Source organism: Rousettus aegyptiacus, unplaced genomic scaffold, assembly GCF_014176215.1.
Source record: "Rousettus aegyptiacus isolate mRouAeg1 unplaced genomic scaffold, mRouAeg1.p scaffold_m13_p_2, whole genome shotgun sequence".
NCBI lineage: Eukaryota > Metazoa > Chordata > Mammalia > Chiroptera > Pteropodidae > Rousettus > Rousettus aegyptiacus.
Genome location: NW_023416295.1, coordinates 56,311,907 through 56,336,760, shown reverse-complemented (window position 1 = coordinate 56,336,760; position 24,854 = coordinate 56,311,907). Strand labels below are relative to the sequence as shown.

At 40.8% G+C, this 24,854-nt stretch overlaps 1 protein-coding gene across 10 annotated transcripts in view; it reads right to left on the bottom strand.

The window, feature by feature from the left end:
• Nucleotides 1-24,854, bottom strand: part of ITGB6 (integrin subunit beta 6) — a 119,237-nt gene that overhangs the window by 93,723 nt on the left and 660 nt on the right. For 2 of the 10 annotated variants that reach the window (XM_016152801.2, XM_036236515.1), the window contains exons 1-2: nucleotides 1,738-2,650; nucleotides 404-492 (exon numbers count right to left, since the gene is read on the bottom strand). The exons of 6 other annotated variants lie outside the window; for them this stretch is intronic. Coding sequence is in view for 3 of the 4 variants with exons in the window: in XM_036236515.1 (XP_036092408.1) it covers nucleotides 404-425 (22 nt within the window). In the remaining variant the exon portion in view is untranslated. Of the gene's footprint in view, nucleotides 1-403; nucleotides 493-1,737; nucleotides 2,651-6,594; nucleotides 6,654-24,854 lie in introns of those variants that run through there. 2 more of the 10 variants (XM_036236514.1, XM_016152797.2) reach the window with 2 other exon arrangements.

The window sequence follows — 24,854 nt, the reverse complement described above, 5'->3', positions numbered from 1 at the left end:
ATGCTGTGGTCACACCACATTCAGAGGAAGGGACAACACCCTCACCCCACCCTGTGCCAATTTTTATATTTTGAGTTTCAAGGCTGCTCTGCTGTGTCAGAGGAGCCAACATGCTTTTGTCCAAACAGCTGCTCAGCTCCTGGCTCTGGTCTCACTCCACTAGGGGCTCAGGCCCTACTAGGCCTCCCCCAGTGTCTTGGACAACACCCCCCACATTACATTTCTCCCTAAGTCTCCACCCTCCATTCATTAAACTCTTCCCAGGTCTTTCAGCTAAAAAACAGGATGATGCAGATCAACCATGCGAATAAAAGCTTGGAAAGTGGGTGGGTCCTCATCGCATGTGTCAGACCTTTGCTTGGGCTCAGCGGCCCTGCTGCAAGAAAAGTGTTGAACCTCTAACCTGCTGTTCCTTTTTCTGGCATCAGACAGAAAGCAGCTTCATGGCAGCCAGGTCCTTTGATTCCCTTTCCATGATTTTCCCAGAGCTTCCTACAAAGATCACATGAGATAATGTAGTAAAAGTTATACTTAAATTGAAACTGGTTATGTCAGTGTAATATAGGGTGAAACCATTACTGAATGGCTTTGGCCATGACATTTACTAGTATTTATCTAGTCATCCATTCAAAAAATACTTATTAAGCACTTATTCTTTGACAGGCTCTGTTCTACACACTGGCGATAGAAGAGTAAGAGAATAATATCCCAGTGAAGAAAAATAAATGCTAAATAAATTAATTAAAAATAATAAATAAGAAAATATTAGATTGTGATTAAGTGTTCTCCAGAGAATTAATTTAGGGTGATGTGATAAAGGGTGACTAGGTAGCTCCTTTGGAGTGGGAAACCAAGGAAGGCTTCCTTGAGGAGGTGACTGCAAGTTAAGATTAGAATGAAGAAGGAACCATCTGTGTGAAGATCAGAGGAAAGAGGGTTCCTGGCAGAGGAACAGCAAAGGCAAGGGGGCAGGGTGAGCTCCATGAGCTCTGATGATGGAAGTAATGTAAGCCATCCAGGGAAGGAGAGGGGGTGCCAGAAGGGATCGGTTTGCAGGCACGAGAAGAACCAGATGATGGAGGGCTCTGCCAGGCAGGCGAGAGATTCATTTTTTGCTTTAAGCCTAGCGGGAAGCAATTAGAGTTTGAAACAAGGGAGCCACATGATCTTTTTTATGCTCTAAAAAGATAACTTAGGCTGCTGTGGTAGGGATGGACTTTAGCGGAGCAAGAGAAGCAGCAGGCAGACCAGGCAGGGGTCTGGTATGGTAGGACAGAAGGGAGAGGATGATGATTAGGTGAATATACAAGACCCAGAGAGCACACACAGGTTGGCGGTCTTCGGAAGCAGAGCTGACAGGACTTGCTGATTGATTGGATGTGGAGAATGAGGAAATGATGGGACTGCAGAAGGATTCTGGACTGGCCACTGAGGAAACCAGAGGCCCCTCATCAGCTCACGATGTGGGTGGGGTGGCCTCGACTAAGGTGATTATTAAAGCATCTGGAGGGTGCCCCCTGACATGGTGCTCCCAGCACCAGCCCCTCCTTAATCCTTATATGTAGTCATTGAAGAAACATGGAGAAAACCCGCTAGAGGAATCAACTGGTTTCAAATTTTTTTAAAAAGCAGCTTTGAAAGCAAACCATAGCGAATTGTATAGGCTAGAAAGTCAAATAACTTAAAAAGAGCCCAAGGCAGGTAGAGTACATTTAAGTGGCCAACAGTTCTGTTTACCTGACGAAATATCCATGGCAGCAGGAGGGAGAGTTCAGGAGCTGGGCTGGTCTTGGGGATTTCTGATAACAGTCTTCACACTGGAATTCAATTTGTTTTACTTAAAAGTAAACCTGAGTACCTGTTCTCATGAAGATTGCCAGCCCAGTGTATTCTCCAAGGACCTGAAAACCCAGACCCCAAAGAACATTCTGTTTGCCAACATGCACTGTGTCCTGGTGCTCGCTGACTTCACAAACACATCTTAGTGGAAATACGAAAAGCCCTGCCAAAAGGGTAAATGTATGAAATAAGGTCCCTCTGGATGCTCAAGGATCCCAGAATTTTATCACTGCACTTACTTTTAAATTAAAGACAATAACTGCTCCTCACAGGTTCTTATTGACAAAACACCGATGTCACCCAAGCCTATGACATGATAATCTTTCCCAGAACTGGGAGTATCCAGGACTAATTAGTTATGAGAACTCCCCCCCACCCCAAGTTCTGAGACGTTCTCCTATTCTGTCTTAGTCACACACCCAGTTAGTCATTACCTGGAAGGGCATAAAGAGTTTATCCATGGCTACCGTACATTTTGTCCTGCTTTGTTAAACCAGGAAAAATGCAGACGGACGCTGAGTCATAGTTTTCAATTAGTTTTTCAATTCACCTGGAGCAAAGTTTTTCGATATCCATATTAATTTTATTGCTTTCCGTGTTACTCTGATCATATTCTTTGCAAAATAATTCAGTCTTTTGCTTGAGGGTATTAATACACACTGTGAGTGGGGAGTAGCATTATCAAAGTACTCTTGAACAGATGTAAAAATGAAAGGCAGCAAGATATAGTAACTCTCACATTCAAGGTCTATAGAGATGTGACAAAGAGGAAAGGAGAATGAGGCAATTAAGAATCTTGAAATCTTTGGTGGGAGGCTGGGAGAACAGGGTGAAGGGTTAAAGAAGTACAAATTAGTAGTTGATAGTTGGGCACGGGGAGCATGGCAGAGGGAATGCAGTTAGCAATGATATGATGGCTAAGTGGAGGACCCGGAGAGGGAGGGAGCAATTGGAGGATTGTTTTATGAACATATAGATGTCTAACCAATGTACTGTATACTTGAAGCTGATTTAAATAAATTTATTTTTTAAAAATCTTGAAATCATGGCAGAACTTTGTTACCTCTAGAAAATCTACTCTGTGGTTGCTTTCAAATCTAAAGTTTATTTAATTCAACAGATATTACATACCTATTATAAACCCAACCCCATTAGATAGAATAAGCACATTCAAGCTGTTTGTAAATAAAAGATGTTAAGTACTACTAAGTACAGAACACTGTAGATACCCAGGCCCTGTCTTAAGGAACCTTTATCTAATTGGGTAAACACGCACACATGAGCTAATTCAATGACAAAACAAGGTGGATTGTGAGATGGGATAAAATGAGAGGTGCAAACAATATGTGCTTTGAAGTCAAAGATGTAGAAATGATGCAGCCTGAAATCGTCAGGTTTCTACCTTATGCTAATGATTCCTGTAGGAATCATCTGGATGAGGAACACTGAGGGACAAGGCACTCCAGGCAATGGGAATAGTACCTGCAAAGGCACTGCACCGGGAAGGATTAGGGTATACATGCTGAGAGGGGAGCCCACCTGCTAAGCAGTGCTGGTGGAAACACATTGAAAAAAATGTAGGCTAACACAAATCGTGTCACTTGCTGTCACAGAAACAATACGCTTTTGGAGGCAATAATGCCTCACCTTATACTGAGTCTATGTGCAATTGTGGAGGAGCTTAGTCACGAATAATATGTCTTATCTATATTTGCGAAAGTTCAGCTGAAGCTAAAAAAGTCGATGATAAACCATCTCATTAAAGAAACTCACTTTTCTGGAAGAAGGGGCAGAATCATCAAATGGTAATGAATTTCCCTACCAGTCCTACATGTTCATTTCCTCCATTGAAGAGATCTGACCTCAAAGGGATTAGCTTTTCATTTTTTTGAATTAAAATGTAATCTCAGTAATCAGGAGATTCCTTGGGCTCAGAGGGTTCAATGGACTTAAAGCCAGAATGACAACTCTAGAGGTTGTCCAATTCTAAATTTACCAGGCCATTAATTCACCGTGTGTGTGATCTTGGATATAATTATAAAGCCAGTTTTCTTCATCTTTAAAATACCAACATGTCTTAGAAAATGGGAGATAAGATTCACTCTCTCACTCCCTCGCTCTTGCGAATAATGCCATGAATATAATCCAACCTATTTTCAAAGCTGTGGTTGGCTCTGCCACTCACTATTTGCATGACTTTGCAGAGATACTTAATTTCTATAGGCCTCAATTTCTTCCTTTTAAAGTCTTCGTAATAATACCATCTGATAGAGGTATTTTAAAGATTAAGACAACATGTGTGAAGTGCCTAGCACAGAGACTAGCATTCAAAAAACACAGCTCTTTTTTTCTTTTTGTTAAACGGTATAGCTATTTAGTTTATAAAGCATTTTTATAATTTGTACACTAACCTTTGAAGATAAATGCAATCATTACCAGCTTCAGAGATGAAAAGAACTTCAGAGATGAAGCTAAAAAAAAAATGCTAAGTCCAGGGACACGCAATAATAAGAAAAGCAGTGGGGATACCAGTTGAAACACTATTTCTGTGATATTTACCCTCTGCTCTAGCTGTCTTTGTTAGTGAGACACACAAACTAAAAGAAAACAAATTGTATTTGTATTTCATAGAGTGCACAGTGAACCCCTAATAAGTGTGTTTCCCCTCTAAATTCCGTTAGGCAGCTAGCAAGAGCTCGACCTCTGTGGTGCCCCCTGTGGTTGCCATATCACATGTGGCTATTGAGGACTTGAAATGTAACTTGTCGGAACAGAGAAGTGCTGCACGTATAAAATACAGGCTGGATTTCAGAGACTTAGTGTGAAAAATACGTAAAGTAGTTCTTAATAATTTTGAAATTGATTACATGATGCAATGAAAATATTTTGGATATGTTCAATGAAATATTTCACCTATTTGTCATTATTTCTTTCTAATGTGGTTGCTGGAAATTTTTCAGTTAAATATATGGCTCGCATTTGTGGCTTGCATGATATGTCTATTATACAGAGTACCTCTGCCTAATTCTTTGCCTTTCCTCTCCTCCTTCCTCACCAGGATTTTGAGATCCTCTTGTCTGGTAAGCAGTGATCTGCTCACCTACTTTATGCCAAGGTGTCAACGATCTCTCTCTCTCTGCAAAAAAATAAAAATAAATCTACTTTTTCAAAAAGTACTGAACATAGAGGCTAATATAACTATGGGCAAGGATCACAATCTCAAATATAACTTTGGGCAAGGATCACAATCTCAAATATAACTTTGGGCAAGGATCACAATCTCAAATGCCTATAGGAGTCAGGAGGATACTATACAGAAGAATAAGTGTTGGTAGCAATAAGAAATGGTGGGGACTGTGGCAAATGAAGACCATGAATGGTCCAAAGGGAACAGCCACCACCCAGCTCTGGCTAATGGTTGCCATATTGGAATTTAGGCCCAATATGACCTGGTCTTTTTATTTTTTTTCAAAAGTAGCCAGAAATCTAGATTCTTTTGTGATATCTCCTGATCTTTCTAGATTCTTATGTGATATCTCCTGATCTCCAAATCTTTTAAAGATTTGCAATGAAATAAAAACTTTTAACAAGCATTATAAAGGACCAATAAAATCTGCTTTAGGGCTCTATTTGGTCCACTAAATCTCAGTTTTTTATCTTTATTTACCTGTATATAAGGTGCACCTGGTGAGATGTATAATAAACGGGACAGGTAGTACTTATAACACTGGCTTTGTCTCTTGTCATTTGTACAGCTGGAATGGTCTCTCCCTTTATAGATGAGATATTGAAGCCAAAAGAAAACAAGTGGCTAGCCCACATGACTGTCACTCTGTCACTCGCTCAGGACAAGGCTGTCAGTTTTCTGATTCTCTGTCCACTGACCCTTTAAAACAACAGTGTCTTCTGCCTGCCCCCAATTTGCCTCTGATAAAGGATCTAGATGAACTGAAACACTTTACCAGAAGGGTAAGTGAGTCTTAGAGCAAAAGATGCTGTGCCCACACTGGTCTCTGGCTGGCTTGGGGGATGGCATAGATGGCTGATGTCCTCTGTGAATCTCTCTCACACATCATAGTATTTATTCTACAAGGATATACACTAATCATGTATGCACAGTAACTTGAAATCCCCAAACAATCCAGGTAGAGCAAAATAATCACATTGCTGAATACTCCTGTTATTTATGAGCAAGTATACATTCTAGACACCTGAGTCAGGCCCCAGAGAGAGAAAGTTTCCTTATTCTGCAGATGACACAGAAAAATTTCCACCTGGGACATACTCTAAAGGCAAGTGCCCATTTATGCATCTAGAGTGTAAATGGCCCAACTTAGTCAGTGGAAAAACAATGCAAGTATAAAATTTAGCATTCACTCAACACAGCATTTGTTTTTTTCTGGCTCTCCCTTCGCAAATACATGTAATAGCACTTAAAACTTAAACTTCCTGTTTATGTTATTGATTACAGTTCCAAAATAAATATCACATTCTGAGTAATTCCCTTCCTTCTTGCTTTAAAACCTGGGACTTTCCTAGGTGAGATAAGAGGACTGAAATTTTCCAAATTATCCAGGTTATAATAATACTGCAGAGATACCATGGCTTCTAGGGCTTTTAAGTCTTAAGAGCACTTTCATTTCTACTATGCTATTTGTTTCTGTCACTGGTCTAATGAGTTTAGAAGAACAGATTTATTGTTCACGTTTTAAAGATGAAGAAATTGAGCCCTGGAAGATGGGCACTGTGACTCACCTGGATAATAACAGGGCCGGGTGTCTCCTGGTCCCATACAGGTTTCTTTTTATGAGAGCCTAAGCAATGAGGGTTGAAGACATCTTTAGCTTTCCTTCCTTAGAAGAGCTGAACCCCATTACTACACAGTACATTTTTACCTTGCCTTAGATATTCTGTGGGGGGAAAAAAGATATAAATCTTCACACTCCTATTGATCCTACCTCTGAGTCATAAAGATTATTTATAACAATTTTAAAAAAATAAAACAAAAAAAAGTCTAGTAAATTTGCTACAAGTCCTAATATCCTTGAATGCCATGGGAAAGTTTTCCTTCTGTCTATAGAAATCCAATCAAGAGAGCACATCTTTCCAAACAGAAATAGCCAAACAGGTGGTCTTGACAGAGTCTCTTCCTGCATCTCTTCTTCTATTTTAAGCAAAAAAAAAAAAAGAAAAAAAAAAAAGAAAGATGGGAAAAAATTTTGCAAAGATCATAGTGCTCAAGAAAGAGGTGAAAGAGGTGTCAACTGTCACAGAGAGAAGGCAGGGGTAGATAAAGAAGTATACAAGAGGCGAAGAGATAAGGAAATGGCAAAGAAAAGATTTTTAAAAAATGTTAGGAGAGGGGAGGACTGGAGGTCACTGGCTCAAGATGGGCTACCGAATGTGAGGTCACCAAAGTAAAATCCAGATTTCCAGCTTCCTGTAAGGAATCCAAAGATCCTTTCCAACATCTTCAAATGCTTTTCTTAAGCATAGTCACCCACAGTATCCAGCAACATATTTCTAACTCAATTTGTATTTTATTGTTTGATATTGGTAATCTAAGGGTATTCTTTTCTGTGGTTTTTCATCTTGAATTTGTGGTGTGTAGACCGCATTATTCTTAAATGTGCTTTTGTGGCCTAGCCTGAGAAACTCTTATCCATTTATCATGAGAGTTGTAAGACAATGCATTCCAAGTTCTATCGGTTGAATTAAAAGTGAGGCTTAAGAACACAACCTGTCTGTCAGTTGGGGGCCGTCTGTAAGTACAGTGACACTGTGGAAGTGAGTTGCAGATGAATGTTATCCACATTAGAATTGCTTTAAGGCATTGCAAATGACAGCTATAACTCAGTGTTTTACCAGATTCACTCATCACAGAACCCCAGTGCCTAGAATGGTACTGGGAGCTTCTATAGAAACATTTGTCTATAGAATAGAAGTTTCACATTCTCACGTGGACTAACACATCTCTTGTTTATCTTATGTTTTTGTATTTTAACAAATCAGAGAATAAAATAATTATTTTCATATCACCACATGGCCCAAAATAAATGTGCTCTGCTGCTTTAAAAATAAGTGTAACAAATTCTCTGTAGTAAATTATTGAATTGGTTCTAGATCCTGTAATAGTTGCTTATGCAAGGGAAAATCCTTCATTCTTTCTGTTAGTCTCTATGGAGCCCTCCTCATGCCACATACTGTTGCAGGCCTTGGAGATATGAAACAGGCAGAAATTCTTGCTCCCGTAGAGCTTATGTCCTGAAGAGGAGGAGAGATACAGTGAAAAATATTTTAAAAGGATAATATATAGTGCATTATGTGGTAAAGAGTGCTGAGAAAAGAACACAAGCAGGGAAAGGAGCTAGGAATTGTCAAAAAGATAGAGTGGCTACAGAAGCTCTCACTGAGAGGTGGCATTTGAGTGACGATGTGAAGGCAGTAAGGATCAGCCATATAGAGATCTACAGTGGAGCATTCAAGGCAGAAGAGACAACAGGTGCAAAGGGCCTGTGGCAGGAACCTTTTAGATATAGTCAAGGAAAATGGAGGAGACCAAAGAGGCTTGGCAGAGTGAAGGGCAAGACGACAGTTAATATAGGTCTTATGTGGAGAGAGGGAAGGTAGTCTATTCCAACCATCTGACATTAGTCTTCCATCAAGTAGAAATTACTCTGTAGCTTTTCATCTCCATAAAGTCCACCATCCAGAAAAAAAACATCCTCCACAAATCCCAAAGATGGTCATCTCTTTGGCACGTTCTGTGACATCTTATTATTTCTTAGTGTTTGTGCACAACATAGGCATACACTAGCTGAGAGGGACAAGTAGAACAGACCAGATTTGCTTCATCAGTCTGGCTCCATTTCTCTCTCCTTACCCTAGCCCGAGGCCCAGTATCTCTCCTCTGGGTTACTGAAGAAGCCTTGAGCTCTTGTCTTGCCTCCAGTGTCTGTAGCTCATAGCCATCTTATACACACCTGGCCCAGTCATCTTTCTAATACCACAAGTTCTGAGGGTCTCATGGGGCCCTGAGGACGGCAACAGAAGAAGGCAATGGTTGGGACCCTGGACTCCCACCCCCTACTTCAGCCAGAGCATCCCTTGTTTATCAGAATTAAGTACGATCCTCTATGTAAGATTTCTTTGTGCTCCCCAAATGAGAACGCTGACCTAAAACAACAGCTCACACTATATCGTTCTGTCACCCTTTTGCTCCAATACCTTCAAGCACTCCTTTCCCAGTAAAATAAAGCCCAAGCTCCCATTGCACCTCAATTAAAATGCAACGTTCTTACAGCAGCCCGTAAGATGTGGCACAGTCTGGCTCCTGCTGGCCTCTCTGACTTCCTCCCTTCCTCTCTCCCCCTCACACAGCCCACTCCAGCAATCCCTGGGGCTTGCTCCAGGACCCTGCAAGTCCACTACCACCTCAGGCTTTTGTGCTGACTGCTCCCTCTGTCGGGAATATAATTGTTCTGCATATTTGCTTGGCTGAGTCCCTCACTTCACTCAGGAATTCAGTCAGGTTCCACGTCATCTAAAACAACACCCCGTTCACTTTCCATTTTCTAAGCCCACTTTATTTTGCTTTATATCACCTATTGTTATGTGACACTGTATTATGTGTTTGTTTACTGTTTCTCTCTACACCAGGATTATAAGCTCTATGAGAACAGGAGCTTTGTTTTGTTACTGTTCTATTCCCATTTTGTACCATGCCTGGCGCATAGTAGGTGCTCACTAAATATTCATTGAATAAATGAATGAATGAAGCATATAGGCATGACCTTCAAGGCTTTCCAGGCTTGTCTGGACAAAACTCTCTAGCCCTAACTCGGGGCCGTCCCGCCCCATTCCCACATACTCTAACCAAATTCGCTATTCACCTATCTCCATTTCCAGCCAGTACTGCTTTACTTTTTCCTGCCTTTGTCCTTTTGCCTGAAATACCCTTCCTTTCATCTCCACCTGACATAATCTGGATGACTAGCTCAAAAAACACCCTTTTCTAGGGGGTTTCCCCTAGTCTTTCACCTGAAGCATGTTTCCTTCCTGGGTCCCTAGAGCTCTTTATTCTCTGGTGTTTTCATTGAGCCCTTCTCCCTATAAGCCTGGCTCCACCGGTGAGTGCGCCAACACCTCTGAGCACACAGGGCATTCTGTGCCTGGGCCCGTGTATGGAGTATAGTATATGCTTAATGAAAAGTTGATTTCAGAGCTAGGAGAAAGAAAGTATTGAATGTTAGCTAACATAACCTTCTTGTCCTCCTTACTTTTATTTTTTTAGTTGTACTAAGCTGCCCTCTGATTTCTCTTTAGGCGTTGCTAACAAATAGCAATGTAACTTTTGTCCTTCCTGGACAAGTTCTTCCAAGATCTTTCCAGCATGTTTTTTTCTGAAGCTTCTACTCCCAGCAGCACCTTTCATACGTTCCTGCCTTCAATGCTCACAGGCTTCAGTGACCAGCCAGACAGGTTCATTGATTTGTATCCAAATTATTTTTCACCTGATCCTAGGCCAGCACTTCCCAAAGGGTGTCCTGGTGACACCAGTTCTAGAAGTGTGTGTGTGCGGAGGCGGGGGTGGGGGGGGGAAGGTGTACGAGGGAAAATACTTCATCTGGAGTTTGTTCAGCGTGTCAAATGTTCTATGAAATCCTTCAGTAAAAATATCTGTTTCGCATCATTAAGCCAAAGAACCACATATTTCTTTGACTAATGAACTATTTTTTTCCATAAAGTACCCATTAATATCTTGAAAAATTATAATTCTGCAGAGCATAATTGCACGATGTTATCCTGGATCACATAAGTATGCAAGAATATTTGTGAAATAAATTAATGAATGAGGTGAAGATGACATTACAATTCATTCATTATAGAAATAAAATAATAACCGGTAGCATAATAACATAGTATAACAACAGTCAACATATGCATATGTTCCTTATGTGTCTGGCATTGGTCTAGAAATTACTTAATCCTATAAGAAAAACGCTGTTACCATCAGTCTCATTTTACAGGTGGAGGAACAAGACTCAGAGAGGTGAAGAGATCTACTAAATTTAAGTAATTATGAAGTGGTACGGTAGATGAGGGCTTCAAGCTCAGGATCTGTCCCAGGGGCCGGCTTTTAGCCACTTCACTCTTGTGCTGCCTGCCACATGGGCCTCTCCGTGACTCTGGTTTATATGAAACTCATTTGAGTAGGAAACCGGTACTCATTCCGTACCCACTGTGCATCAAGCATTTTGTGTACATCATCTCATTTAAAGTTTCAATAACTTTATGAATCAGAATTATGATTGACATCTCAAACTACTCAATTAGTGAGCAAGTCACATCCACATTGACTCTCCATTGGTGCTGGTATTCAAAAGTGATCTAGGACCCATGAGCCCTCTTCCAACCACTTGTTAAGGCTACTCCTTTGCAGCAACTCCTTTCCAGAAATCTGAAAAAAGGTTGAGGGAAAAAGGTCCCTCTTGGGAATAGATCATAGGCACATAAAACAGCCTTGTATACTCACATCTTTTCAACAGAGATTTACAAACATCAGGATAGCATATTCCTTTAAAGTTAATTTAAAAGGTGCCACTTTGGGAGAATCTGCAGAGTCAAGACTCTTCCTGGGCCAAAGTGTTTAAGGTGCAATAACAGAGCCCAAGGCAGCCCTTTCCCTGAAGTCTCTGGGCTGTTGAAAAATCCCCAGGACTCCTGGAGAGGAGGTGAGGTCATGGTGAGGTCATCCCATCACACCCAGAAGGGGAATTCTTGGGAATTGGTGCCTGCCAGGAGGAAAATTTTTTCACTGTCCAGGTTGCCTGTAGCAAGAAAAACCACCCTGAACATCTCTCCTTCCCCCCGAGTTCTGTCTTTTCTTTTTGGCACCACAAAACCCGGGTGCCCTGGACGCCTGGGCAAATGTGCTTTATTCTCGTGGCTCTGTGCCAGTCCAGGCCGTTCCTGCTCCAGGGCAAGGCAGCTGCAGGTGACTCACTGTCTGAGTCTAGTTCCTGCAGATTCACTGCCCTGGACTCGCCTTAAATTAAACCACTCTTTGAGAACAGGGACTGCTTTTTCCTACCATTATTCCTAGCACAATGTGGGGTGCGTCGTAGGCACTCAAAAATATTTGTTGAGTGAACCAAATAAATGAGAATGAATGAATGAATGAATGGTATGTTTTACATTGATTTAAGCATATCATATGTACCAGTCAGGGTTCTCAAGAAAAAGAGAACTAATAGGAGATTATAATAGAAGATTTTACAAAATAAGGTATTTATTTTAAGGACTTAGTTTATAAAATTGTGGAAATTAGCAAATTCAAAATCCGTAAGGTTGGCCAGCAGCCTAGAAACTCAGGCAGGAGCTGATGCTGCAGTCCTGAGTTAGAATTTATTCTTCTCCAGGAAACCTCAGTTTTTACTCTTAAGGGCTTCAACTGACTTGATGAGATCTACCCACATTATTGAGAGTAATCTCTTTTATTTAAAGTCAACTGCTTGTAGATGAGAATCACAGCTACAAAATAGCTTCACAGAAACACCTAGACTAAATGTTTGATTAAATAGTTTACCCAGTTGACATATAAAACTCACTATCATATCCTGTATCAAATTATGTTCATAGAAACAAAAACAACCACCACCACACAAAAAAACTTGTCACCAAACTAACAAATATTACATAATGAAAGCCCAATAAAATAGAGTTAGCCTCAAACCTGTACCCCAGTTCCAGCCAAGTACTGGCAGCACCAAGATGCTAAACATATTCATTGCCCTCAAGGAGATAGCTGTCTAGTTCGGGAGACAGTCTGGTAGACAGATAATTACAAATGAGTGTAAAAAATGTTATTATCGAGATGTGGACATAACTTGCTTACTGCTATTTAGAGTTGGTAACCTCTAAGTGGTCAGAATGACCTTGGTTGCCAGAGAGAGGGTCTGATGTCAGCCAGGCTAATATTACAACCTTAGCTGCTCCGCAGAGGGAGTTTCAAATACCTTAAATAAATGGACTATGAAATAGCCAAAAGGTCTTAATGCTGGCAAATGTCTAAACACCCAAGGCAATGTGGGTATTTGGGGAAAGCTGGGCCAGGCAGTACCACTGCTCGCAGCTTTTCCTGAATGCCAATCAGACACCCCAGTCTTGCTCAGCTTTAGATTTGAAGTCATCTGGGTAAACCTCCCAAGAAACTGATGCCTGGGAGGGCAGGTTAGAGATGTGGCTGTTTGCTCCCTTATCAATCGTAAATGAGGCCCTGGGTTAACTTCCCCAACATTTATAACTCTGGAAGAGCAGCACTGTGTCCTGTTTCCCTTCCCCCGTAGATGTGAGCAGACCATAGGCATCTGTTTACTTCAATAGTACTGATGGCTTTTATAATGTGCATGTTCTTCCCCCTTCCAACGGTATCTCTTGTCAAAGTAAAGACTGGATTTTACATGATTGGCTGACGATGCAGTGCTGATGCCATGACGGGGTGGTCAGATTTACCCCTTGTCTCCCGCAAAGAAACGTTAAGACCGTACAATTAAGTACCAGTGTCCCTGCGTTCTTATGCCAGTCCTGCCATGAAATCCAATGGAATGGCAAGGCTCCCAAACCAGGGCTGCCCTATATTAAATGTGCCAGTGAGGCTCATGGAAGAGAAGTCTCATGGGTGCAGAAAAAGCAGCAGAAATGGTAAGATGTCATGTTAAGACTTCAGGATCGGGCTGGTCAGAAAAGTATTCAAAGACTACAACCTGAATCGTAGGGTCTGGAAGGAAAAGCCTCAGACCTCATTGGGGTTCTCTCAGGAGGGTGGAGTTGGAAGGAGACATGGAGGAGCCCTCATTTTTTACTGTATACACTTCTACATTGCTTAAAATGGATACAAAGATATATTATTTTTGTAATAAAAAACCATTAAAAACAATTAAAGCTTTTTTTTAGGAGAATTGATTTCCTAACCTTGTAACAATAACAGCAATAACAGCAACAACACAAGAGTACCAACTGACTCTCGTGGGAGATAACCTCGCCCCCACCAAACATACATAAGGGCAGGTCGTAGATGACTTTGATCTTATGTTTCCTGATGTGGATTGATTGATCGATTGATTGATTTTAAATTTGTTTATTTTTTATGGTGCCATTGGTTAATGAAATCCGACAAGTTTCAGCTGTACATTTTAACAGTAAGGTATATATATATTTACACTGTGTGTTTACCTCCCATAGTTAGATTTCTTTCTGTCACCACATATTTGACCCCTTTTACTTCATCCCGATGTGGATTTTAAAAGTGCTAGCTATCTGGGTTAATTCACTCAGAACAGTGTCAGCCTGCTGGGGTCCCTGTGCGAGGAAGTCTTAGGACTCCGCCTAAACCAGAAGAGTGGCCGATGGCAGTGGCCATCCGACTGTTTATTTGCCAACCCAGATCTAGCTTAGGACTGACACACAGTTTAATTATCATGCAGAGCTGCAGCTGGAGGCGGCTGGAGTGAGTTGGCATCTGCTTTGCAGAGCGCAATTTCTGCAAATAATTAACCACCAGAACTCTTGATTCTCTCTAATTAATGAAGAGGAAGCCTGGAATCTTCAAAGTCCACGAATGTCATGCTGCCATTGTGTCAGGATTGATCTCCTTTGTTCTAAACCGAAGAGTATGCCTCTCCTGCCTCTCCTAATTCTTTATAAATTGAATTTTTCTATTACCAGTTGTGACAGCTAAGTAACATGATTTCAGAATTTCACCTGCAGTTCATGCCAGTATTAGAAGCCTGAATAATAATAATTTTTTAAAAAGACCCATAATGGAACAAGCTCTCTGTCTCTGCCCCAGAATTAATCATTATGAAGAAACATCTGCTGAAAGGAGGGTCGTTAATTAGCTCTAATGGATCTTGCTAGGTGGAGTCAGAATTATTGGGGAGTCTGCAAACAGTGGGAAAGAAGAGATTCCTCCCTTTCTCTGTCCATCTCCATGTGATGCTGGAATTGGAGATGATGAGACTTTGCTTCCAGGGGGCAGGGAGCATTGACGGAGGCCACAGAAGTGTTTAGGTGTGTGGGGGAGGCTAATGTGTTAGCTTGGAAGCCTGACGACACTCAATGTCTTGGAGAAAAAAGAGTGGAAGTCGGCCTATCCCTGTTGCCTTATTTGAGCATATAATAAAATCACCACAGAAGCTAGAGTCAAATTCAATTAAAACCTAAGTCAAATCGTGTCATTCCTTAGCTCCAAGGCTTCAATGGCCCCATCTCTCAAAAGGAAAGCAAAATTTATACATCAGCCTATAGATGGGTCCTACTCATCTATTCACTCCTCCCTCTATGACCTCATTTTTTCTACTTTCCTCCTTACCACTCCATTCTAGCCACACAGGTTTCCTAGATTGTCCACCAACACTCCAGGCAGGCTCCTACCTCAGGACCTTTGCATGGCTATTTATTTGTCTATAGAATCACTTTCCAGATATTCATTTGTCTCCCTTCTTTTTCTTTAAGACTTTGCTAAAATGTCACCTTTTTAATGAGGCTGACATTGACCACCCCATGTAAAATGGCACTTCTCCACCCCTAGCATTATTCTTCTTACCCCACTATATTTTTCTCTTACCTCCTCATATATGATATAATTTTCTTATTCATTATGTTCATTGTTAAATATTTGTTTCCTCCACCTCTCACTAGACTCTAAGCTCCACAGGAATGGGGATTCTTGTCTGTTTTGTTCACTGGTATATTCTCAGCACCTAGAACTGTGCCAGTTAAATAAATATTTGCAGAGTAAATGAATCAGTCATCACACTTTGAAGTGTTTGCTGGTATGTGTGAAGACTGCATGTGTCCATTCAAAATGATTGCTCAGACATCTTATAATGGCTGGGGTATGAGCTGTTCCTTTTTCTTTCTCAAGTATCTGGATGAAGTACTGTTGTTGCCTTGGCTGCCAAAAGTTAATAATTAAAACAAACATTGTGATCGGAGTTAAATATTACTTGTGTGTGTTTTTCTTCTTTTTCAATGGCATCTGATAGAAGAAGGTAGGGTGGGACTGTCCAAGAATTATACTTGGATGGTCAGTTGGTTTTTATCCCCAGAAGTCTGTGTTCTTGCTCTTTAAGTCCACAGAGTATGGAAGGTCCCTAGAGACATTGTGCAGCAGAAATTGTGGTTGTGGGGCAGTGAGGGGAGGTGTGGTGAGGAGAGGTTCTTGGTGTAATTCAACTGACCTTACTGAGGGGAAGCATTCATAGGTACCCAAGTTAGAGACAAATCTGCTGAGGATATAGGGCTAGAGCAAGAGCAGAGAGCTTCAGGCAGGGGGATGAAGGGAATTCCACATCTATGAATTGTTGCCATTTCTATGGATCACTTCTAAAGTCTCTTGTGCCATTCATGCTTCCCAAAAATGAGGCCATAATAGATTCCTGCATTAGCTTCTTTCCACCAAAGAACACCAACTGAGTCCTGCTTGTCTCTGTGACTTGCTGGGGGTTAGGCAAATCTGGCAGGGATTGCTGTGTAGACAGATCAGGGCTGTGTAGACAGATCAGAAAGTGCGTTGATCCAACCTTCCATGCTCTACTTAATCTGTGCCTCATATCCATGCAGTCTTTAGTACAGAGGGGCTGACCTCAGAGATAAATGGGTGTGCTTTCAGTTGATAAGCCACCTGGTGCTGGGCTAAGTGATGAATCATGAAACAGGTTCTAGCCCTGATTCTGCAGCTGCTGGTTGAATGACTTTGGCCATTCATCTCCCTGCACCATGGTTTCTGACTCAATCTTCTCAATACTTTACAAAAATCTTTCTTATTTATTCCTCTGCATATTTTTGTCTCTTAATGTTAGTGATAAAGAAGGAAAGACCCAGAGATGGCAAGGTACTTGCCTAGATCACACTGTTATTAAGAGGTAGGACCACAAATATTAAAATTAGAACCACGATATGACCCAGAAATCACACTTCTGGGCATATAACCAAAGGAAATGAAAACAAGGTATTGAAGGACATGCACTCCTATGTTAATCGCAGCATTATTCATAATAGCCAAGATACAGAAACAACCTAGTGTCTGTCAATGAATAAATGGATAAAGAAGATGTGGTATACACATACAATGGATTATCTGAATGATAATCCATTGTATGTGTATACCACACATACAATGAAGGAAATCCTGTCATTGGCAACAACATGGATGGACCTTGAGGGCATACGTTAAGTGAAATAGGTCAAAAAGAGAAAGAAAAATACTGCATGGTATCGCTTATAAGTGGAATCTAAAAAATAAAAATGAAAAAAAAGGCAAATTCATAGAAACATAGAGTAGAAAAGTGGTTGCCGGTGCTGGAGGGTAAGGGACATAGGGAGAGATTTGTAAGAAGAAAAAAAAAAAAACCCGAACTCTCCCTGTGAACCTGGTTTCTATCCACAATGCCCTTCAGGTCAGAACAACACCCGCCCTGTTTTCCTCTTGAAGCTATAAATGAAACTGGTGTTATGAGTAAAACAAGATTTTACCAACTCAAACTGGATGATTATTAAAGTGGCCTCCCCATTTAGAGGATGCTCAGAGGTCAGAGCTGAGAACCTGAACTAAGTCATTATTGTGTTTTTTAGATATTCTAAATTCAAATTCCGAGGCTGACATAGAGCATCGCTTCAAAGCCCAATCTGGCACAGTGCTCTGGTTCTAAATAGCAAAATTGACCTTCCCTCTTATACTCATCTTCTAAATTATTCTGAAGATTCTTCCCCCTAGACTGCTCCGACAACCAACCTGGAGCAGTCTCCAGGACACTCCTGCTGATTTACAACTGCAATCTTGCTAAAAGGAATGGAAAAAAGCCAGATGACTTTCTGTTAGACAGAATTACTGGCACGAAATCCTAACATCGCTTCAACACGACATATGACTGACTGTGTGACTGCTCTTCCTTTCTTATTTCACTGAAATAGGTCATTTGTTAGAAAACTGAGGAAGCCTTGTTCCTCAGCCCCCATCCTCAAAGGAGGAAGGAAGATGGCTGCTTACTCTGCTGCTTGGTGTGTGTCTGCCTGTGGCTCCCTAAAGCCAATGCTGGACCAGCAAGCCTTTTCTGGTTAAGTTCCCATGTCAGTGGTTTGTCTTTGATGAGTGTCTGTGACTGCTGTGTGCAGAGCCCTTCTGTTTCCTGCCTTTATTGAAGGAATAAAGACTGGGCAGGATGCAAGCAGTAAGCTCCAGCTGCCCCTGCTTAAAATACAATGATTAGATGTGAATCTGCCATTTGAGTTTGACAAAATATTATCTAAATGAGGAAGGGGGTCCCTTTCCTTCATACTAATTCTCTCTCAGAAGCTTGACCCATGCTATCAACTAGTCAACCAAGTAGTTGTTGAAACTCCCCCATCCCATCCCATTTTGCACAAAGGGAAGGGAGCAGAGAGAAGTAATGTTTTATAAGTTATTAAAGACTTAGCTTGGAAAATAAGGTGTTTGTTCATTAAGAGTGAAAAACTCAAATAGCTACAGGGGCCAGATGGGCAATGTGAATGAATGAGTGGAGGAATGAAGCTGTTTCATAATAGCATTTTAAGTTACATTTTTGTTTTGTTTTGTTTTGTTTTGACACAGATACATATTCCTTCTACAGAAAGTCCACACTTAACGTCATCAATAGGCTCTTGGAACTGCGATGAAATGACATACAACAAAACCAATTTTACTATAGGTTAACTGATAAACAAGAGTTAAGTCCGTATGACATCTCTTCAACACTATAGTGGAACGGCATTGAATGAAATAACGTTATTTGAGGAACTGTTGTATATTTAATACACAGGAACATTCTTTTTCCACAAAATCAGAATCCTGCTAATCTGTCTGTAGCTTTCACATTTTTAATAGAGACAAGAGTATCTTCTTCTACTCTTCTATAAGACAATAGGGTAAGTGCTGATTCAAACGGCAACCGACAGCAGGGTTCAGTGTCGAGGCAGTTGGAAGTGCTACAGGAAACGGTGGGGACTATGACCAGGTAGCAAGCTGTGGGTTATCACAAGTGAGCAGCTGCTTACCAAGTCTCAGGCTGCCTTATTGCTGAGTGAAGGCCCAGAACACATCTTCAAATGCTTCTAAAACACTATTCTTCCCCAAACATATCACAGAGCATGTTGCCGTTTCTGTCCCTCAGATTTCTTTAGGTTTGTGTTGTCCTTCTGTTTCCCCAAGTGGGCGGGAGGCTCCTTGATGTAGGCTGAGGGTTTTCCCTCTTTGTCTGTTCACAGGGACAGCCTGACCTCTTTGTTCATGGCTGCTTGGCAGCGATTATTCCATGTCATCGCTGGGCTCACCATGATGAAGAGGACACCCTCAGTACAGTCTGGTCAAAATTATGCAGGGTAATGCACCACTGCATAAATTTTGATTAAAGCAGAAGTATCTCCAAAGTGACATCCAGGCATCATTTAGGTAACTTTGAAAAGGTCTCTGCAATAGATTGCAAAATGGCCACAAATACCTTCCTCCCCCCATTAAGAAGTCGATGTCTTCACTCCTTGATTATGGGTTTTACTATAACTTGTTTTGACCATTGAGATACTAACAAACACGATAGAAGTAGAGACTTGAAAAACACTAGCACATTGAGACATACCAACTCCTATTGCCTTGGATCCATGAGACCACCATGAAAATAAGATCAAAATCCCAGCAGACAACCCGTTACCACCAGTTGTGAGTGAGGCTCATCCTAGACCAACCACTTAGCTTAGATGAAACTTGCAGAAGAACTGACCAGCTAAGCCCAGCTCAAATTTCCAGCCACAGAAATGTTAACTACTAAATGATCATGTCATGCTGGCCAATCCAACTGAAAACCAGAGTCTGCCCACTGCTTTCATTTTTCTCCATGCTGGGGTAATGATGACTACAAGGCTACATGGGAAGGGTGCTTGTGAGGTGAGACCACAGAAACAATGGAAGGCTACATACCAGTTCCCTCCTCCTCCATCCCAAGTCAGCCCTCTGACTGAATGCCTCTGATAACAAGAGTGACCTTCAAAGGCAGCTGCTTACTAAGTCCACTTTGATTCTTAGAACCGTCTCTTTTACACTGATCCCAAGTGTTTCCCCTGTGACTTCAACCCTTTGGTCTGGATGCAGCACAAGGAAAGCAGAACAGGTCTACCTTTGTACGTGAATGTCCTTCACATTCTTGAATGTAATGACCACAGCATTCTTAAGTCTTCTCTTGGCTGAACTTCTTTTGTTCCTTCGACAGCCTTTTATAGGACATAATTTCAAACTTCTTGACCACCCTATTTTCTGTCCTCCGCATGGGCCCCAGTATGTCCCTCCATGTGGTGCTCCAGACTGAATACAGCTTCTCACTGTGGTCTGACACCAACACAGTAAAACAGACATGACTCACTTCCTCGTTCCAGATGACACCTGGCTCTTTGTGTAGCCTAAGAGCATGTTGACTTTTAGAGAGGCCAATATTGTACACTGTTGACTAAAACTCTTGAGAGTTTTCATTCAGCCTACTGCAAAATTATATATTTCACATCCTGGAATTAGAATTATGCCACAACTCCAATTTTCAAGATTTTTTGGCAGTTTCAATGATTATTTCAAAATATGTTCCCCAAATTTTTGAAATTTCTCTCTTCAAGGGGTGAAGCCTAATTCCCCTCTTTTGAGTACAGGCTAGACCTAGTTACTTGTTTTTAATGAGTATAATAAAGTAGAAGTGATGGAGTGTGGCTCCAGAGACTAGATCATAAAAAGTACTGTGACTTCCTTATGCCTCTTGGATTGCTCTCTCTGTGAGAAGGTTGCTGCTGTGTCTTGAAGACACTCATGTAGCCTATGGATAGGCTCACATGGTAGGACACCAAGGGCCCCTGACCACAGCCATGTGAGGCGCCTGACCGGAAGTGGATCCTCCAGCCCCAGTGCAGCCACGTGAGCCAGAAACACCCAGCTAAGCTGCTGCTGAATTTCTGAACCAGAGAAACTATGAGATATTTAATGTTTGTTGTTTTAAGCCATTAAGTTTTAGTATGGCTTGCTATGTAGCAAGAGTTAAATAATACATCTTAATTCTATGGTTGAATAACTTTCTTACCTAGCTTCGTGTTGTTCATGCAAAGAGTAAACATGCCCTTTCTATGTTTATCAAAACTTGCAATTGATACAAATTATAGGTATAACAGAGCCTTTGGAGATATTACTGGAAGTCTTCTTAAGATTAGCATTGGTTCTCTATGCAGCATCCTTAGATAAGATCCTTTAGCTAGACCATAATCAGGCCTGCTGTAAGAGGGAGATACCACTAGACATTGGTAGAGAGACTTAAATGGAGCCTTGATGAACTCATATGGATGGCAGGTGGAAGCATATTGGATGCATACAGACAGATTCCTATGTATTGGTAAAATTCAAGGGACAACAGAAAAACAGCTAGACTGCAAGCTTTTAGGAGAAAGAACTGTGTTTGTCTTATTAACTGCCTCCATCTCAGGTGTGGCACAAATGCTCAGCAACATTTTTTAAAATGAGATAATGAACAAATGGAGTGTTTGTGTAGGTGAAGAGTAAAAGAAGTTTAGCTATGGCAGCTAGCCATATTTGAGAAGAGTTTAATGGTCAAATATTTTCCTGAGAGTCAATTTTTCACAGCTGGTGAGGGATCATCATGTGTCTGAGCTTTGAGCAGACCTTAAGCAGGGTTGATACTTGGTGAGATAAGGAGGTGCAGAGAAGGCCGAAGGTCATGAACTGAGGCTCCCAAATGTCACGTAAGGTAAGCATAAATTAGTTAAACCTTGGCAGCCTCTTGAAGAATTATTTGTCTTAGGGAAAATCTCATCTGGTGAATGGCTAACCTGGAAAGGCAAAGGCAGGAACTGTGCTGGTAATTGTGCTTAAAAGTCAAGGTTACCAAGTTAAGCCTAGATCTAAGCTGGGAATTTGCACAGATGAACAGAGAATACAAGAATGTGAGTGAGAGAAGAGACAGCCTAGAGGCATACAACATGTATGAGCCATGCATGGCGTCTATCTCAATTTTGACAGCACCTTTGGTTCTGGAGTCTTCCAGAATTGGACTGTGCACATCAGGCATCAAACCCCAGCCACAGCACATCCTTGCTTCAGACTCTTTTTCTCTGACTGAATTCCCTAGTCCCCAAGACTTTTCTAGAAGCATTAGTTTTCCCAAAATGCAGATATGGGTCCCTAGACTACAACCCAACTTGGAGTCTGGTAAGTCAAGTTGTGTTTAGCAAATGGCATAGGTTAAGACAGGACTTGGATTAAAACACACTTTCGTGGATGCGACTGGCTACTTTGTTTATGAGGTTTCTATTTTTATTAATCAGTACAACAAAATTTATTTACCATTTTAATTTAATATGGCTCTAAATGTTGGGAACACAAAAGTCAATAATATAAGTTTCCTACATTAAGAGCCTCATAGCACAACAGGAGTTCAAAATCTCTGTGTGTGTGAGTGTGTGTCTGTGTGTGTGTGTGTGTGTGTGTGTGTGTGTGTGTAATGATGCAAGAACTAAGAGTGAACAGTGGCCTATGGAGCTGTGTCGGGAGCTTTGGAAGAGAGTCGGGGAAAGCTCCATGAAAAAGGTAATGCTCAAACTGAATCTTAATGGAAGAAATCTAGAAGAGCACTAGGTAGATGAGATCGCTATTCAGATCTGAAGGTATGGAAGAGCATGATGGGTTTGGGAAAGAGTAAATACTTAATTTGGCCAAAGCATAGGGTATATTTATGTGATGAAGGGAGAGATGGCAAGGTGGCATGAAAGGAATAACAAGAAGTGGAAAAGCGGGCAGTAGTCTTCAGATCTTGAAGAATCTTGACTACCAGACTAGGGAGTTTGATATTTATCTTATAGGTGATGGGGAACCACGGAAGGATTTTAAACAGAAGAGTGATGCATTGTGATTTGTAATTTTGAAAGATAACTTATGGTAAAATGTTGATGAATTGGAGCCAGGGTGATTGCTTGGGAAGTTATTACAGCAGTCTAGGCAAAAGTGGATGAAATGTAATGACATGGAAGAGGAGAAGATCAACAATAGGTCCTTAAGAATCTGAATGAATAAGGCCTGGCAATGACTGGTGGTTGATGGATGACTGTGGTGAAGAATTAACTAAGTAAGTCTGGGGTTTCCTGCTCAGGCGCTTGGTTGAAGTAATAACACAAAGCTCACCAACACGTACAGCTCTACAGTAGAGCTGTACGTGTTGGTGAGCTTTGGGTTATTAAGGAAAAAAAATCAGTTTTAATATTATAATTTGACATATCTACCAACCTCCTCTTGGAGTCTCAATAAAGGTAAGAAAAAGAGAAGAGGTCAACATTTAGAGATTATGATTCAAAACAAATAAGTGTAAAACTGAATACTAGCAGCATGAAGGACAATCAAGGGCCTTCTTCTGGGACTTCCAGTTGAAAATAGCTTTCTGAGTTGGACTGGCAGGCCCACACACATTGGTGAGATGTGAGTGCCATCACTGTGAGCGGGCTGCATGGATCCCCAGATGACCTTGGCCTATAGTTAGCTCTCACAATCAGCTGTGGCTGGTTTCCAAAGCAGCAGCAACAGCAGCTGACAACTTTGAAAGCGTATTTTCTTCTCTGTAAAGAAGTGCCCATAAGCAATACATTTCCCAAGAAGCTACTCTTCCTACTTTGACTAAGGGCTTCTGTGGCAGAAAATATGTCAACAGTTTCCATAAGGCCATTAAAAAAAAAATTAATTGCTTTCTCTTGAGTCAAAATACCTTGAACCTCTTGGGTAACTTAGAAAAATCAAAGTATAAGTTCTATCCCTGGAAAATATGTCAAAGAGGAGTCTGATTGCATGCTTTAGTCATTAGATAAGCTTTTCCTCTCTTGCATATCACAATAAAAGCAAATAGATAATAAGGATTCCAAGGCAGAGAAGTTATCTAACCCTAGCAGAGTAGAAGTCAATGCCTCCCCTTGGGATTTGAAGTTTGAATACAAAAATCTAACTTTGAGACTCTCAGATAAGAAATTCTTGCAGTCACTTGGAGTTCATGTCAAAATATCTGGTGGTAAGTTTGCTTTAGTGTATGGTAACTGGGGAAAATATTGAGAGATTGCAGTAATAGTGTTTGTAAATCGAACTTTAGTACCTGTACTTATTCCAGTAAACACTAGAGGGAGCAAGTCAGATAGAGGAAAAATGCTACCATGAGAATGAACAGGAATGAGAGGAGAGAATGCTGAGGAAAGGCATTTCTGCATTTCACTAAGGCACAGCATTTTACCTAAGTAGACACTAATCTTTATACTATGACCAAGTGACTTTATGTTTGAAACCCAATACCAAAAAACGTTTAACTATGATCGACTTAGCCTGTTCAGAATCCACAACCATTACTCTCTGACCAGAATCTATATTCTGTCCGTTTCAGGCATTTTGAAAGCCATTATGATATAGCTCTATCTGTGAGTTTTTAATTTTAGAGAACACATTTTTTGGATTAATAACCTTTTACAGATATTGGATTTTTTTTTTTTTTTTTACAGCACTGATAGTCATACTGCTAGTGCTCCAAGTGAATAGTGATGATACCAGGCGTTTGCAGATATTTATAGGAATAAAATGTGCTCTTTGTAGATATTTAGATTGGAAGCCTTCCCCTCTTCCTTTTCTCCATAGTCCTCATGAATTTGCTCTATGTTAAGACACCATTTTACAACACATGAACATTGAGGTTAACTGGCCCAATGTCATGAACATGTCAGTGAGAACTGATATTTATTCTTCTCGTTGAAATTTCCAATTTCTTAGTTTCTTTGTGCCTCTTGAAAATGAAAAAAGAGCTAGTGAAGGCTAGAGTCAAATCACTAGCTTAAAAAAATTTTTTTTAAACAATTAATCACCATAATCAGAAACAAATATCTTTACAACTTTCTTAAGAAATTATTCACTGAATGTTAAAATATTTGACTGA